We start from the raw sequence: 16,338 nt of genomic DNA, 5'->3' as shown, positions 1-16,338 counted from the left end.
TTACATACACAACAGATGCATTACCTTATATTCTATACAGCATTGTTATTGTGCTTTCATTGGGCTGAACCTATTCAGCAAATACACCTGAGTACCTCATTACTAGAACCGCAACAGATCCCATTCATTTTCTAAGGGAAGTGTTGTGGTTATGATAAGCAGGTGCACTGTTCATGATGGAAGTGTCGAATTTGGGGGACGTGGTGCGTCAGAAAAGTTCTGCTAATTATTCTACCCAACCGACACGTTGGAAAGTATAAGCTTCATGATGAATACTATGTAGACTTAATGGGAATTCAAATAAAGCATTGATTACATAAACACTGACTTAGCAGGATCCCATTTCGGGCGATCCCAACGGACCAATGCAAAAGCAGCAAAAAGCCAAAAATAAACCCCAAGCAAGTATACAAATGCAACTGATCTGGCTTGTTATACACACTCAGCATGTGTTCTTATGTTACAGTGGAGGTTCTAAAGCTTATTAATCAGTATGTAAAGCTGAGTACTACAAATTGCTATTGGTCTTATGCAATGGCATCTTCTGCAGACCTTCCATTTCAATAAATCTAAGTTATGAGAACTTTTGAATGGAAAAAACATGCTCAGAAGTCTCGAAGTACTGCAGTGCTATTTGCAACGACAATCATTATTACTTCATAAATTCAAAGTACAGTCTGGTCAGCAGGTTCACGTTTGTAAGTCTGAATTCTGAACGACAGGTTTACAGTTAATTAGTATGAGCGGTCTCACTTTATTTGGATAGTCCATTGTAGTCCCCTATAGATTACCTACAGATGTTCAAACTATCTGTTGAGGTTTTGGGTTTAGGTTTTGGGTTGAGGTTAGGGTTAGGGTTAGGATTAGAGCCAGATTTAGAGTTAAAGAAAGTTATGGTCAAGTATCAACAAAGCATCTAAAGTGGACTATCCAAATAAAGTGTTATCATATGGGCTACTTTAGCTATTTTGCATAGGAGACAAAGAAAAAACTAAACAGAGAGTGAAGAGTGGCTGCTGAATCGCTCTGAGGAAAGAAGAAGAGCAGCTATGTCAGAAACCGTGCTCTATTCTCTATATAGTGCATTTTTTCAGGCTGTGTGCAAACTATACCCTATTCACTATAAAGTGCACTATACTGGACCATGTCAGAAAGTATACCCTATTCACTATAAAGTGCACTATTCTGGACCATGTCAGAAACTATACCCTATTCACTATATAGTGCACTATTCTGGACCATGTCAGAAACTATACCCTATTCACTATATAGTGCACTATTCTGGACCATGTCAGAAAGTATACTCTATTCACTATATAGTGCACTATTCTGGACCATGTCAGAAACTATACTCTATTCACTATATAGTGCACTATTCTGGACCATGTCAGAAACTATACCCTATTCACTATATAGTGCACTATTCTGGACCATGTCAGAAACTATACCCTATTCACCATATAGTGCACTATTCTGGACCATGTCAGAAACTATACCCTATTCACCATATAGTGCACTATTCTGGACCATGTCAGAAACTATACTCTATGCACCATATAGTGCACTATTCTGGACCATGTCAGAAACTATACTCTATTCACTATATAGTGCACTATTCTGGACCATGTCAGAAACTATACCCTATTCACTATATAGTGCACTATTCTGGACCATGTCAGAAACTATACCCTATTCACTATATAGTGCACTATTCTGGACCATGTCAGAAAGTATACCCTATTCACCATATAGTGCACTATTCTGGACCATGTCAGAAACTATACCCTATTCACTATATAGTGCACTATTCTGGACCATGTCAGAAACTATACCCTATTCACTATATAGTGCACTATTCTGGACCATGTCAGAAACTATACCCTATTCACCATATAGTGCACTATTCTGGACCATGTCAGAAACTATACCCTATTCACCATATAGTGCACTATTCTGGACCATGTCAGAAACTATACCCTATTCACTATAAAGTGCACTATTCTGGACCATGTCAGAAACTATACTCTATTCACTATATAGTGCACTATTCTGGACCATGTCAGAAACTATACCCTATTCACTATATAGTGCACTATTCTGGACCATGTCAGAAACTATACCCTATTCACTATATAGTGCACTATTCTGGACCATGTCAGAAACTACACCCTATTCACTATATAGTGCACTATTATGAGTTATATTAGAAATGATACCCTATTTACTATATAGTGCACTATGCTGAACTATGTCAGAAACTACGTTGCGCAAAATAAAAATAATAAACAGATAAATAGCAGAAAAAAGGACATAGCTTAAGATGCACTGTAAAGTAAATAGTTTCTGGCATAGTTTCTGATGTAGCCTCTTTCCACATGACAGTTTGTAACGCGGAGTGGTTGCATTTGCATACTTGCATGTGGTATGTTTCTGGCCTAAGACTTAATACAGAGCCGCCTCACACTCCTCAACTGACCCACTACACGAGTCACACTTAAGCGCTGCTGTCCGATACGCCTTCCACACCACGCTGTTCTGGTGACACACCGTCCCCCCACCTCTCTTCTCCTCTGCCTCGTTCCGGTTAATGTCCCCCACGCACACCCAGCTGCCGGACACACTCACTGCCCATTTGGAGTGGTCCTCCGTGGTCTTGAAGGTCAGCTGCTGGCCGGGAGAAAGCAGGTAAATGTTCAGCACTTTATAGGCGGGGGAACAGTCAGACTCCAGGACGCCTTTGGAGCGTTGCCAGAACTGCACCAGCAGGTCCGCCTGCAGTGCAGGAGCCACCCACGAGTGATACAAGTCTGAACAAGATCACAGAACAGCTCAGTTCAACACCTGTCACTGAGTACACTGACACACAGAGCTTGGACAAAAAAAATCACTTTCAGTAATTTTTTTACGAACATAAGGACTACACTTGGCATTACATCAAGTCTCTCAAATTAATGTTCACATGGTTTTGCTAGTTCTTTGAATTGCTGTCCAGTGAGCACTTAAACACTATACTCATTATTCATTTAGTACTCATTCCTAGTTATTATTAAGTGACTGCTACAAATTAATGAACAACTATGACAATAATGTCAGCCCCTCTATCAATTTGCTATCACAAACTGTATACCTTCAAAATATTTGCAAAAGCTCATCATTTTATTTGCATTAGTTCCACATGACTCATGAATACCATATAAGTTCTTTCACAATGTAATGGAGAAGGTGTAAAGCGTTGTATCCCCTCTTGATACTCGACATGGAGAGTGATTACAAATTGCTTGTTTAATGTCTCATGTAAACTTGACATAGTTCCACATGGCAGACGTGCCTCTGTCGTCGCTTAAACAGTGTTTTCAATCACCGGTTCTTGTTGTCATTATCATTTGGACTGTGTTATATTTTGACATTTTGTTGTAATCATATTTAACTAATCCTTTGGGTTTTTGGCCAAAATTTTTAACCCCTTTACACTCAAAAACTGACAATTTTTGAAAGAAATGTTTCGGTGGCCAAAATTTCAGTGCATCCCTATTATGTAGTTATGAGAGTGAAGAACTGAAGCGCAGGCTGACAAACTTTTAGGTTTAAGGCCAGCTTTACAGAGTGAAACTTGTTGCCTGCAACATAATTTCTGTGCAACTTGACAGTTAAACAAAGCAAGACAAATAAACATATTTATGACTTTAACAGACAGCTAAAATATGTTTAAGCCTTTCAAAATTACAGTTTAAGTTGCCATTATGGTTATAGCCCACTTGATACCTCACTCATCCTGTCCTAGGAGCACAAGTTCAGCATGGACCACATCTCACTCATGCCTTCTGTAACAGCTTTTAACATCCGGATCCCAAAGCTCTGCGTAAAATCAGTGCAAAACTTTTTCCACAAAGTTGAGATGCTTGCAACTTTCGTGGCTGAGTTTCAAGTGAGTTGCAGGATGCTTTACAAATTGCAGCTCAAATGCAATTTAGTTTCATGCAGGTTTCAAGCAACTAAAGCTGCACGAAAGTTTTACTGTGTAAAGCCAGCCAAAGGGGTTCATTCAACTTGACCAATACTAAATTAACTTACAAAAATACTGCCTCTACATTTTCTCACTGATTCCTCCTGTTCTTTCTCCCAGTGGGTGGTGCCGGTGATGTTTTCTTGCAAACTCACAGTGAACTCTTACCATTCTCAAAAGCAGCTCCTTTAGCAAAGCTGATGAACTCCTTTCCAGCCAGCGAAAGCAGGGAGGCACTCCGATTGGCAGGCGAGGAGGAAGCGAGTGGGACGCTGGAGTTGCTCCGCCCCCCATGGCCGTGTTTACACAGCTCCACCATGGTGGGCACAGAGGAGGCCACAGACTCAGGGATGTTACAGTCGTAGATGTGTGGCTGGTTTATTTTCAACTGCTCACCTGTGGAACACATTAGGCCTTTTACAAAGAGCATGTGTGTTTTGATCATTCACTCCAGACACATGATAGAACAGATTATGTAATAAGCAAATGGTTCTTGACATTGAAGCTGCAGATGGGTCAACTTTATCACAGCTGGTTTGAATATTCAAAGCAGAGGGCAGCATTTGTTTGTGGAGGAGTTTTATAGATGGCGTTTACTAATTATTCCGCTTTTGTAACTCAGGTTCTGTTCAGAAGCTCCATATCCTGCAATTTTCTTCTTTTTTTATTCTCTTATTTTTTTCTCCTTGTACTTTTACCCGCTTATAATGTTTGTGTGCTTTTATGAAAGATGACTGTTTTTGTTACATTTTTAAAAACATTTCCAACCTCTCTTTATATCCTGAATTAAACAGGCTGTTTTTGTTAGTGTCTTTAAGACTAATATATGTAAATAACCTTTATTCTGATTGGCTGTCTGCCTCCTAAAATAAGTAGTTTAGGCTGAATTGTGGAAGAAACCATTAAGAATGGACTAAAACCCTCAGGGACGTCTGACAAAAACTTCAATGGCTCCTTTCGGATGCGTGGATCCCCTAAAGGACTGCAATTATCTATTTGCTTCCTGACAGCCATGAACAGCACAACATTTAATCATCTCCCCCGCATCGTCCTGTTCAATAACTTTGCCCCAGACTGCAGTAACAACACTTCGCATCACTTCATTGTGAATGGGCTGACTAAACTGCTACAGTAGCTTGTTTGACAGAGAAAAAAGAAATCAAACTATGTAAATATGCAGAAAGCAATGCTTTTTAATGACAAAAAAAGCAACAGTCATCAATATCACTGTGTTAGTGCTTACTGGAGTTTGTGCTTATTCTTGAGGTTTATGTATGTATGATTAATTTCCTCCAGTGACCAACACTATTTTTTATGTGGTTGACACCACAAGCGTCACATAGAAAACAAAAGTGACCTGAAAAAGGACCGAAGGGGTCCAACTCTATCAGACGGCTGTTGTATTTGGCTAGAAGCTTGAGCCTGATTGGTCCAAGAGCTGTTTATGAACTCAACCTGCCCCACTGAAGGTTAGGCCTGCAACATAAGATGCCATGATGATATAGCTTAAAAAGTGATCCATCATCATGAGACGCCGGCACATTTAGAATCTTAAACAAAGGCTTTTATTTTCCGCTGCAGGGCCGAACAGTTCTGAGCTCAGTGGGTAACCGCTCCAGTGCCATTTCCACACGGACACAGTTCAACATGGAACGCGTACAAACTGTGCTCAGTGCCTTTTTTTCGACTTGGTTAGCTACTCATGCTAAATGCCACAGAACCATTCACTGGGATGACATAATGACGTAGCCATTCACTGACTAGCTCTACGTTTATTAGTTCTACCATTCAATAAGTGTCAAACCATCAATCCAACAACAACAACTGCTAAATGTTAACTGGCACTGTAAAAAAAAAGCGAGAGAAGAGCTGGTTAGCATTAGCTTAGCTAGCTTGCAACCAGCTCTGCTCACTTCAGAACAGATTTGATTCTAAATAACAGAAACTGACACACAAGTTTAGATGATAACGTCTCAAGTCTATGAAAGCGAAATCCGTGACACTGAGCCAAAATTAAACCTGTTTCATGATGTTTGAATCTGTAGCCTCCAAGCTAGGCTAGGCTAACAGTCCTCTCTCCTTGTTACCTTAGGTAGTGGCCCACAGATCTGATTCTGACTAACTGGTGCTCTGCTGTCAAGTGTAGGCGATAAAATCTCATGTATTTAAGAGTGAAGTTGTGTGACTGGTGTTGGAGAGACAGAAAGCTGAAATCAAAGCTGTATTGTTTGAGAAAGGCCCACGCTACCGAAGTTAAGAGGCTAAAGGTGCCACCCACCACAGCACATGCTTGGTTCCAGCTAACTAATACTCAAATAACAATCGTTTAGAGCAGGGCTAGCAAACTGTGGTTTTGGAGGGCCGGTGTGCAGCACAGTTTGGTGATTTTCCTGCCCACTTCACCTCACAATTAACCGCTGAGTGGAATCAAGTGCCTTTGGTTAGGAAAACCACCAAACTGTGCTGGACTCCGACCCTCCAGGACTGGAGTCCACCCCCCTGGTTTAGAGGATAAATACTCCAAGAGCACAAAGTTGAGTGACTGGTGTTGGAGTGACCAGAATCGAAGGTGTTCTGTAGCTATAAGTCTGTTAGCTTTGGTGAGCCACTCTCGTGTGTAGTTTCCTTCAGTATTTCTTGGTTCATATTTAGCAGCCCAGCAGAAAGAAAAAGAAACCGCAACTGGTCTCACATGTCCACACACCCTGAGAACCAGTTGGCTCTACAGTGGAAAAGAGGCTAATGTTTACATAGCCTATCAAACTCTTCTGATTGGAAAAAAAAAAATAAAATAAAATAAAAAATTCAGTATTTATTTATGTATTTTTTTTTAATTGTAGGCACTGGTGGATTCGCTAACAAAAAATTGACATATCTATGGTTCTGGACTGCTGCAATCTCCTGTATTTGCTGGCCCAGCCAGAAGGCTACATGGACACATCTGCTGAGATCAGACATAAAATCCCAACAAATGACTGTCACGGCAACAAAAAGAAGTGCAGCTGTGAAGTGTCATCGGCATAATGACACTCACCTGATGAGAAAGCCATAACCTACGGCTCGGTGAGAACGGCACAGTCACTATGGTTACTGTGCCAGATAGATGGATTACTCTTGCCGTAACTATGGCAACTGCACCCTATGCATGATTTGCTCTTAAAGCATAAGTGATCAATGCGGAGGCTTCCATGGTGCGTTGTCTCATGATTCTCTAGACACAAACAGACAGGGCGAATAAAAAGGTGGCATGCATTTTAAGCAGCATCATCAATTTCACGCCCAGCTGATTCACACATATGCATTCAGAGAGCACAGTAGTCTAATGTTTGAGACACATGACAGATGTTTTAAAGTTTGTCTCTAAAGTGTTCAGGTCTTTATAGCAAAAAGTTTGCCGAAAAATCCAATTCATAAATTCCCCTGGCCCCCAGGCCCTTTTACCCCAAATGCAGCTGATCGTCAAGAACACGTTTTGTATCTGAAGTTTGCTCCTTTTTGCACTGGAGCTTCGAAGCTAATGCAGCTAACAAGCTCAACCCATCACACGCTGCGTCAAGTTGTTAGATAATCTCAAACAGACTTGCTTATGTAGTTTCTGACACTGTACGACATACCGTTCACTATAAAAATGGATAAAAGTATGTCACATTTTTATGCCAGAACCCATATAAGAATGTCTATTTGAGATTACTCAGCAACTCAACATGGTTCAAGGCAACTGTGTGATGATTTAGGCATGAACTTTGGTTGTAAGCTTCCATTATTTGCTAGCTACATTAGTCTCGTAGTTTCAGTGAAAACTTTGGACACCAAATGTCTTGGCTGACTGACTACATTTTAGGTAAAAGGAAAATCGTGTACTTTAGATTTCTTGAAGCTCCAATTTCTTACCTATGGTCTCAAAGCGCTCCAGAGGGTAGGTAACACAGATGAAGTTTTGCCCGTTACTGATGCCGCTGCTGGGGTACGAGAAGCTGCCCGCTGTCTTGGGAGGCGGGAAGTGAGGAGTGCTGTGGACCAGCCAGAAGCCTTGCCTGCTGTCGAAGAGGACCATACCTGCACAGAGAACAAATGCAAGTGAGGAGCACATCGGCATGGTTTAGTTTAATGAGCTGTAAAAAAGCAAAAATAGACAAATGCAATCTAAAAATCCAGCAACCAAAAATTATCTTCACATTACCAGGTTGAAGTGGCACAAATCAGATTTTTTGCCCTAATGTGAATCAGATCTGATGTTTTCAGGGCTGTGTGGACACACAAATCTGACCAGAGCCACTTTCATATGTGGTTCTAGGTCGGATATGTATATGATTTGTGGCCATGCGGCCTTAATGTGATGCTCAGATCGGAATTCATGTTTTTTTCCACTGCCAAACAGAAGTTAAAGGCTGTAAATGGTGGAAAAGCAGCACGTGTCACCTTTTCACTTTCATCTAGCTCTAATAATGAAGCTGAGAGCTGATCAGAGTTAATTATCTTCACAGTGAAGCTCGTTCTGCTCGTTAGTTTGTACTGATGAATTAATGACAGATTTGAATCACTTACCTAAACAAGCGTGAACCATCATGTCAGAAAGATCAGATTTGAGCAAAAAATCGGATTTGAGCAACGAGGCTTGTAATGAGAAAGTTAGACATACTGTAAAGTAAGAGTTTGAAGGGCCCATATCACCGAAATCAAATTTGTTTGATTTCCTTGAGTTTGATGTAGTATGTAAACAGTGTTAGAGCTTCAAAAGTTCACTCCCCAGTCAAACCAATCAAGTCCATATTTGGAAACTGTGTCATAAAATTAACCTGTTTTGGATTCACTGCTTTCATGACGTCACAAAAACAGACTTACAACATTCAGTTGATCCCCAACCATTCATCAAAACAGTCTTAAAGGCACAGTAACAAAAACAGCATGTTTATTTCTAAAGGACTGAGAGAGATTGGTAAATGGTCATGGACAAATTCACTATGACTGTTTTTGGTACACAAATCATAAGTAGACCTCAAAGGGAAACAATAAAAAGCAAGAAAAACGTATGCTACGAGCCCTTTAAAAACACATGACCATTTACAAACCCCTCTGTATTCCTCAGAATTAGATATGCTTTTTTGTTACTGTACCTTTACGACAGACATATGTTAATGGCCTTTGTTCTTGCTCAATAATATTGCATTTTGCTCAAAATAGCAAACTGGGCTTATACACTGGCACATCGACCTGAACGGGCAGCTGCCACAGGATTAATGGACATCGTGTAAATGTAGGCATGGCTGTGACATCACAACTATGATGAATTTACAATGTTTTTGCAGCTTAGTGCCTATAGATCAGGGGTGTCATTCACAACGAGCAGGAGCTCCTGATTCCACTTGTTTAAATAACATGGATCATGTGCAGTCCTGCTTTGTTGGAATGAAAACCTGCAGCCACGCCGGCCCTTTGTGGATAAGATTGGACATCCCTGCTATGTATGGACTCTATTTACTGGGGGGCAAACAATAAGCTTAACAGTGTCTACATAGTTCATAAAACTCTGTCCAGATATGACCCCTTTAATAAATACACTTAAAGAACCAGTATCATATCATCCACTCCCCTGTGCATACAGTCCATATACGGAACCTACACTGTAAAAACAGCCCATACTGAAGTCCCTGTTTTTGTGATGTCACCAGAACCAACACATTTACACATAATGGCCTGTTCAGTCTACAGCATTTTAGCTCCACCCAAACCTGCTGAAGCTATAAGCATTTCAGCCTGAATGAAGCACAAGACAGAGCAGTCAGTTGGAACAAAGAACATTCACATATATCAGTCCTACAGGCACAGTAACAAAAACAGCATGTTTTATTCTAAAGGATAAAGAGAGGCTAAAAATAATGATGTAAAAATTAACAACGACTGTATTTGGAACATAAACTCACACAAATGTTAAGTGGAGCTCAGGGGGAAGAATAAAATACCAGAAAAATGCAGGACATGGGCTTTTTAAGACGTGAAAAGAGGTACTGCTAGTGTGTGTCAGAAGTCTATAGCAAAAACCGCAACGCTCGGTATCTCCCCTCACCTTTCGTGTGTCCTCCGCTACTATATGCGTTTTCCGAACGGTGCTCTTCCGGAGGTTGATCGTTGTACACGATGTAGCCGAGTTCACCTTCCTACAAAACAGAATAGTCATTTTCCACCAACGCACACCTTGCATTACCCCTTACGCCCAGCAAACACCTTTCTGAAACACTTGTGATGAGTTTGCGCTTAAAAAACCTTCACATTCTGAAATGAGATCTGCTGGAATCTATGAACAAACACAGTTTTTTGAGGAGCTGAAACTGTCAACAACCTTCACTGGTTTTTGCAGCTGCGAAAAAGAGATTGATTTGTCTCTCATGCGTGCAGCTGCAGAAACCAGACAGCTGAATAGGCAAAAATACTCTCAAGTAAGGGCCTGAAACAAAGCCTTCCATCAAAATTTCAGTTCTGCAAAGGGGATATAAGACATTTGCACATCAGCAAATTTAGAATTGGGGAATAAAGACAAAACTGAAACCAATTACTGCTTGCTGAATTGTCAGTCTAAACGCCACGGTGGGAACTCTTATTGCAAGCTGTGCACTAACATCTATGAGTACCTCATAAAGCGGCCCAACGGTCCTCCCCAGAGCCCCTGTGATCTCTCCCACCAGCACGCTGCCGTCCACCCATCCTTCACTCTTCTCCTCCAGCAGAAGGTACTTCAGGCCCTCCTCGGTGGGCTGTTCATGTAAGCGGGGGAGTTTGTAAAGGTAGAACCTAAAGAATGGGGGCACACAAGATGGTTTTGACACTGAATCGCTGCTCTGACTATGAAAGGCATACAATTTCAAATGAGAACCTTCTTTAACACCATTCAGTCAGTGACATGGCTTTATCTGGTCTGTGTGCATGTGTGAATTTGTGCAAGAAGCACTTAATTATGACTCAAAACCCTGCATTCAGGATTGTGGATTACTGTCAGCTATAATCTGACAGGCTTTTTGAGGGGATAAACTGTAGAAACTAACAATATTTATGACAACCAACCAGTCAACAGCGTTTCCTTGGTCATCGTAGCAGGACAGTGTGGAGTTGGCGCCCTCTGCTGGCTGAAGCAGGAAGAGCAGAATGGCCAGGAACATGCTGAGGGAAAGCAAGAAATGAGGAAAAATAGACATTTTGACACTGACACTGACCAGAAACGACCCAGCTTTGGGAAATTAACCAGTTACGAGTTACAAATCAATTAATTACAAGCTAACTTAATTCAAATTCGTTTGCAGCAACAACAACACTGCAGCAGCAATAGTTTCCTAGCTAACTAGTTAGGTTAGCAACCGTCGTCTCTCCTTTAGACACAACTTTGACCACTTTAAAGCTCTTCCAAAGCAAGAAAAAGACAAATAACGCACCAGTAATGACCTAACTGGACTGATATCTTTGCCTTTAGGGAACTAACTTTACTTCATGAAGCTAATTTTAAGTTTATAACTAGGCTATAGAGCCCAAAACAGACCACAACATGCTAGTTAGTAGCGCTCCTGTTGGACCTACCTTGCCGAGCTGAGCTGAGCTGCCGTAGACTGAGATTCAGCAGCGGCTGCAGTGACAGCAGGTTTACTCAGACGCTTCACTGCTGAACTGAACTTCATTCGAAACTCAGCCGCCTCTCAACCTCATGTCGTTTCATTTCCACATACAGAAGGCGTTTCCAATCAGCTGCTCAGCTCAGGAGGGAAAGGGCGCCCCCTCTGGTTAATCTGTAGGCCTAATACGGCCCGTATCATACATTCATCTTCTGTTTTATATTTTATATATTTTAATATTTATTTTGTATGATGTATATTTATATTTTATGATACATTTTATAGCATATATACAATTTCTGTAATAAATTACATATTATGTAATATTTAGATTTTATAATATTTATATAATAATTATATATTACATATATAATATGTAATGTATATCATGAAGCATAAATATTACAAAATATATTATATATTATAAAAATTACATATATTATGTAAGATATATTCATCTTGTGTATTAGAGTTTATATATTTTCATATTTATTTCGCTTTATATTTTATGTAATTTATATTTTGATTTTATCACGTATCATATATAATACATACAACTTTTATAATATATAACATATACGTATAATATGAAATATGAATATTACGTAAGATATTATATATTATAAAAAGTATATATATATATATATATATATTATGTATGATATATTCATCTTTTGTTTTATATTTAATCTATTTTACTATTATATTTGTTTTATTTCATATATTTTATACAATATATGTATTTAATATTTACTAATATATAGCATTTAATATGTATTTAATATTTAATAATATATAGCATGTATTTTATATTTATTTCTATTTTATATATTTTATTTTATATGCTATATTTTATAAAATATTTGTGTGGGCATTCCTTCATATGTGAATGCTGGTTGACTACCGGGCACATGTTAGGCATGCGGGCCAAAATAGGGCCAACAGCTGTATATGGTTTTGCCTTGTGTCTATATCTATGGGCCATATTTTGTGTGACTGTTGGGCCACATTTGTTACTCACTTTACAGTGTTTGGGCCAGATCTGGACCAAGGACCCAGGTTTATACTGGGCCAGAACAACCCAAAGATGTGGCCCACAAGTGGGCCAGACAAATCTTGCTTATTGGGAAATTATTAATGCTATAATTAATGCTATTTCTGAGCGAGTTCTGATGCTGCGGTCTACACTTGTGTTCACCCGGCCCCTCTGCCCCTCCAAGAGGTCGTCTAACAAATTTCATTTGTCAGGGATTCCATGAGGAGAAAGTTGATGAGGCCATATTAAAATTTGTACAGGTGGACTCCCTGGGGCAAGCGGCAGGGGCAGGTCCCTCCTTCTGTCCAGCAGATGGCTCAGGGGCTGGTCAGGGATGTGGAGAAAGAGCAGGATGAACAGGAACATGCTGAGAGAATGAAAGCCATTAAACAATGTATTTTATCATGGCCTTATCTTGTTGTTTTCACCTGTCCATGCTCCGCCCACAGAGGTGTTGTTTCATAGCCATTGGTGCAAAGTTGTACAGAAAATGAAAAAGATTTACAGAAAAATATTTAAAATGATTTTTATTTTGTATCAGTTTTGCACGTTTTGATGCTCAATCATTGTTTACATGGTGATTTTTTCATAAAACATGGCCTGTGCAAAAGTCATGGCACATTTGATATATTATATTTCATGGTAATCTCAGCAAATCAATGGAAATTGCTTACATAAATTGGAAACAACTTTGGAAATCTCAGCTTCAAGTCTCAAGACTAATCTCACCACTAATCTGGTAATAAACCAGTGAAACAGGACAGATATCCACTATAAAGGAACAAAAATAGAGTGAATATGAATGATCACTTTCCAGAGCGCTTGAACCACCGGACCCCCACTGGACCGTTTCCACTGGGCTGAGAGCGCTGGGTCAGTTGTAGTTTGCAGTTGTAAACAGTGTGGTTGTAGGTGTCAGCGGCTTGGCACTGCTGCCCTATGCACCCTAGAGAGGTGAGATAGGGTTTCACTGAAGGCAGAGCCGGATTCTGGAGCCGCTTCATAACCTGAAGGGACACAGTGAGAGGCGGACTGAGAGATGGCCGGCCTTTCGCCTCTCGCTTACTTGCACTTCCTCTTTGCTTCGACCCTCCTGGGTCTCCAACATCCATCACGTCTAGTCATCGTTGTCTGATGTCTTCAGTTCCATCTACCGTGCATCACTGTGGATGGATTTGCATGCATGCTGGATTGATTGAGGACAGATCCAGGTACCGTTCATGGAACATCAGATGGATTAACAGATGTATTCAACTATAACAATCAAAAAATCTGACCTTCCAGTACCTGTCGGTCACTTCTTCTCTTATTTCTATATGACATAAGGGTGAAGATTGAAGATGTGGGCACCTGCAACTGTGTTGACTGTAATCACCATCAGTCTACCAGGTAGGTGTGTTGATGTGTGACACTCTACATGATGTGGGTTTTGCTGTAGCGAACACTGAGCCGGTTACCTTGCGCTGTTCTTAAGTGTAAAGTTACCTGCGTGCCCTTGCAGTTGTAATAGGCAGGTTATTTATGTAGCATCGATCTGAATTGTTTTTGCTTTAGCCTCTAGCTTCAGCAACATTGAGGGACAGGGGTGTAGAAATAGGGAGGTTGGCATTTATCAGAATCTGGCAATTGAACCACATTGATTTTGACATTGTTAGAATGGATTAGAATTGATTATAATTATATTGATCAGAGACACACAATCGGAATCGGCAGATTTTTGCTCAAAACATTAAACAGTTTGGCTGTAAAGAAATTGGATGTTGGCCAAAAAAAATTAAGGATCGGTGCATCTTAATAATCATAAAAATACATACTTTTTTGTTGGCCAAACTCAAATTCTCAGGCTATTTTTAAACGTTAAAAATCATAATTTTATTCTTTATATCAACTACAGTTTAAATAGTTCCTTTTTTTGCCTAAACGTTTTCCCTCCAATTTAGTCGTAGGCAAATCCCACCCACTAGCCAGGTCTCAACCTATGTTACGATGCCATCAAGCTGGGTGGGTAAAAGCTAGCATGTTCTTCCTCTGCACAATCTAGCCTGAACACGCTTGGAGGAGAATACTAATCGCTGTCAGCTGACAGATGCCCACGTTGACTAGCTAACTCTGGGTAATGGATGGATAAAGAGGATCATTCTACCCACCCACACACAGCGAGGACAATTATGCTCTCTTGAACTCATGACCATGGATGGCTATGGAATCACCAGCGATCTAACTTGATTTCTCAAAGATAGCTTACATGGTGGTGTGAGTTGGGAGGCAGTGAATCAGTGTGTTTTTAAAATAATTCTGAATCAAATGGTGGTGAAATGTAAGCACGAAATAATTTCCTAAAGAATCATAATCGAAATTAATCATAACAAGGTCAGAACCTCTATTGAGAGGCCAGTCTAGCTTTGTCGCTAACCACTAGCTGATCTTTTGACTTTTCAGGCTCATGGGCTAGCAAGTGGGTGGTGAGTTTCTCCAGGAAAGACATATGCGTCTGGGCTGGAACTACAGTAACACTGCCCTGTCGCTATGACTACCCGGCACCCTACAACGCCAAACAGGTGATGTGGTTCCACCTCACAGCGGAGGGTAAACGTGACTTGGCCTACCACACTGATGCTAATCTTGTGAGCCCCTCCTACAGAGACAGGATCAGATACATGGGGGGCCACAAGAGATGCAGTCTGCAGATCACCAACGTCAAACTAAGTGATGATGGGCAGTACCACTTCAGGTTCGAGACGGACCACCAGCAAGGCAGGTGGACCTCACCGGACGCCATTACCCTTTCAGTAACAGGTAAAGTGGACTTTCCAGGTAGCAAGTTTCCAGTTTTATCCCGACAAACGTCATTTAAAATAGTAGTTCCCAACCTTCATTCTGGAGTAACAGTTGTATGTATCAGTTGCGAATACATACATACTGTGTTTTCGATCGGTTGCAGAGCTTCGGGTACAAGTGCATCCAGCAAGAATTGGCAACATGTTTGCGTCAGGAGAGACAGTATTTCTTAGCTGTGTAGCTCGAGGCTGTGCAGCTGCTGGCAAGAACTTTGCCCTCTATCGGAATGGGGTCAACTTAGGATATGCGGACAAGGTGTCAACCATCTACAACTTCAACAACCAGCATGCTGGTACCTACTACTGCAGGCCAATACCACCTCAGAATGTCCAGTCCCCTGGCATCACTCTGGCTGTGGGATGTGAGTAGGACATCAGCTTACTTAGAAGAATACTTTTCCCAAAACTGTAATCTTATTGGCATAGTATTAACTACCCAGCAAACACACCTATGTGGGTCCAGTGTGGGCCCACTGTGGGCTGCGCATAGTGGGGCCTTAGTCAATCGTAAAGCCGAGGGCACATGCGAGCCCTGAAGTTAGGGCCCCATGGTGGAAGCCCACCCTTAGCCCTGATGAGAGTGCTTAGTGTGGGCCACCAGCAGGGGACCCTAACATGGAGCCCTGCACGTGTCTCTGGCTTCACAACAGATTGGGTCCCCACTGCAGGACTTTAAGCTCTCATATTAGAGCTTTTGTGTGGGCCACCAGCAAAGGATCCTAACATGGGGCCCCGCAAATGCCCCAGTTTGTATTGTATTCTTAGATTATTAACAATAGTAGCATTTTTGGGTCAATAATTCCCTTAAAGCAATAGTTTGGTAAAATTCATATGTATACAGTGTTCTTGTCATTTCAAACGTATTAG

At 40.8% G+C, this 16,338-nt stretch overlaps 1 protein-coding gene across 1 annotated transcript; it reads right to left on the bottom strand.

Moving 5' to 3' along the window:
* Positions 1–2,366: 2,366 nt before the first annotated feature.
* On the bottom strand, positions 2,367–11,729 carry dnase2 (deoxyribonuclease II, lysosomal). Its single transcript, XM_036558520.1, has 7 exons — positions 11,567–11,729; positions 11,060–11,155; positions 10,630–10,789; positions 10,068–10,158; positions 7,895–8,059; positions 4,172–4,399; positions 2,367–2,807 (listed from the first exon to the last, which is right to left on the bottom strand). Exons 1-7 carry the CDS (start codon positions 11,662–11,664, stop codon positions 2,443–2,445), a joined length of 1,203 nt encoding a protein of 400 aa, XP_036414413.1. The 5' UTR covers positions 11,665–11,729; the 3' UTR covers positions 2,367–2,442.
* Positions 11,730–16,338: the final 4,609 nt, after the last annotated feature.

This window comes from Colossoma macropomum, unplaced genomic scaffold (genome assembly GCF_904425465.1).
Source record: "Colossoma macropomum unplaced genomic scaffold, Colossoma_macropomum, whole genome shotgun sequence".
In the NCBI taxonomy this organism is placed as follows: domain Eukaryota; kingdom Metazoa; phylum Chordata; class Actinopteri; order Characiformes; family Serrasalmidae; genus Colossoma; species Colossoma macropomum.
This window is presented reverse-complemented; position numbering and strand designations above follow the sequence as displayed.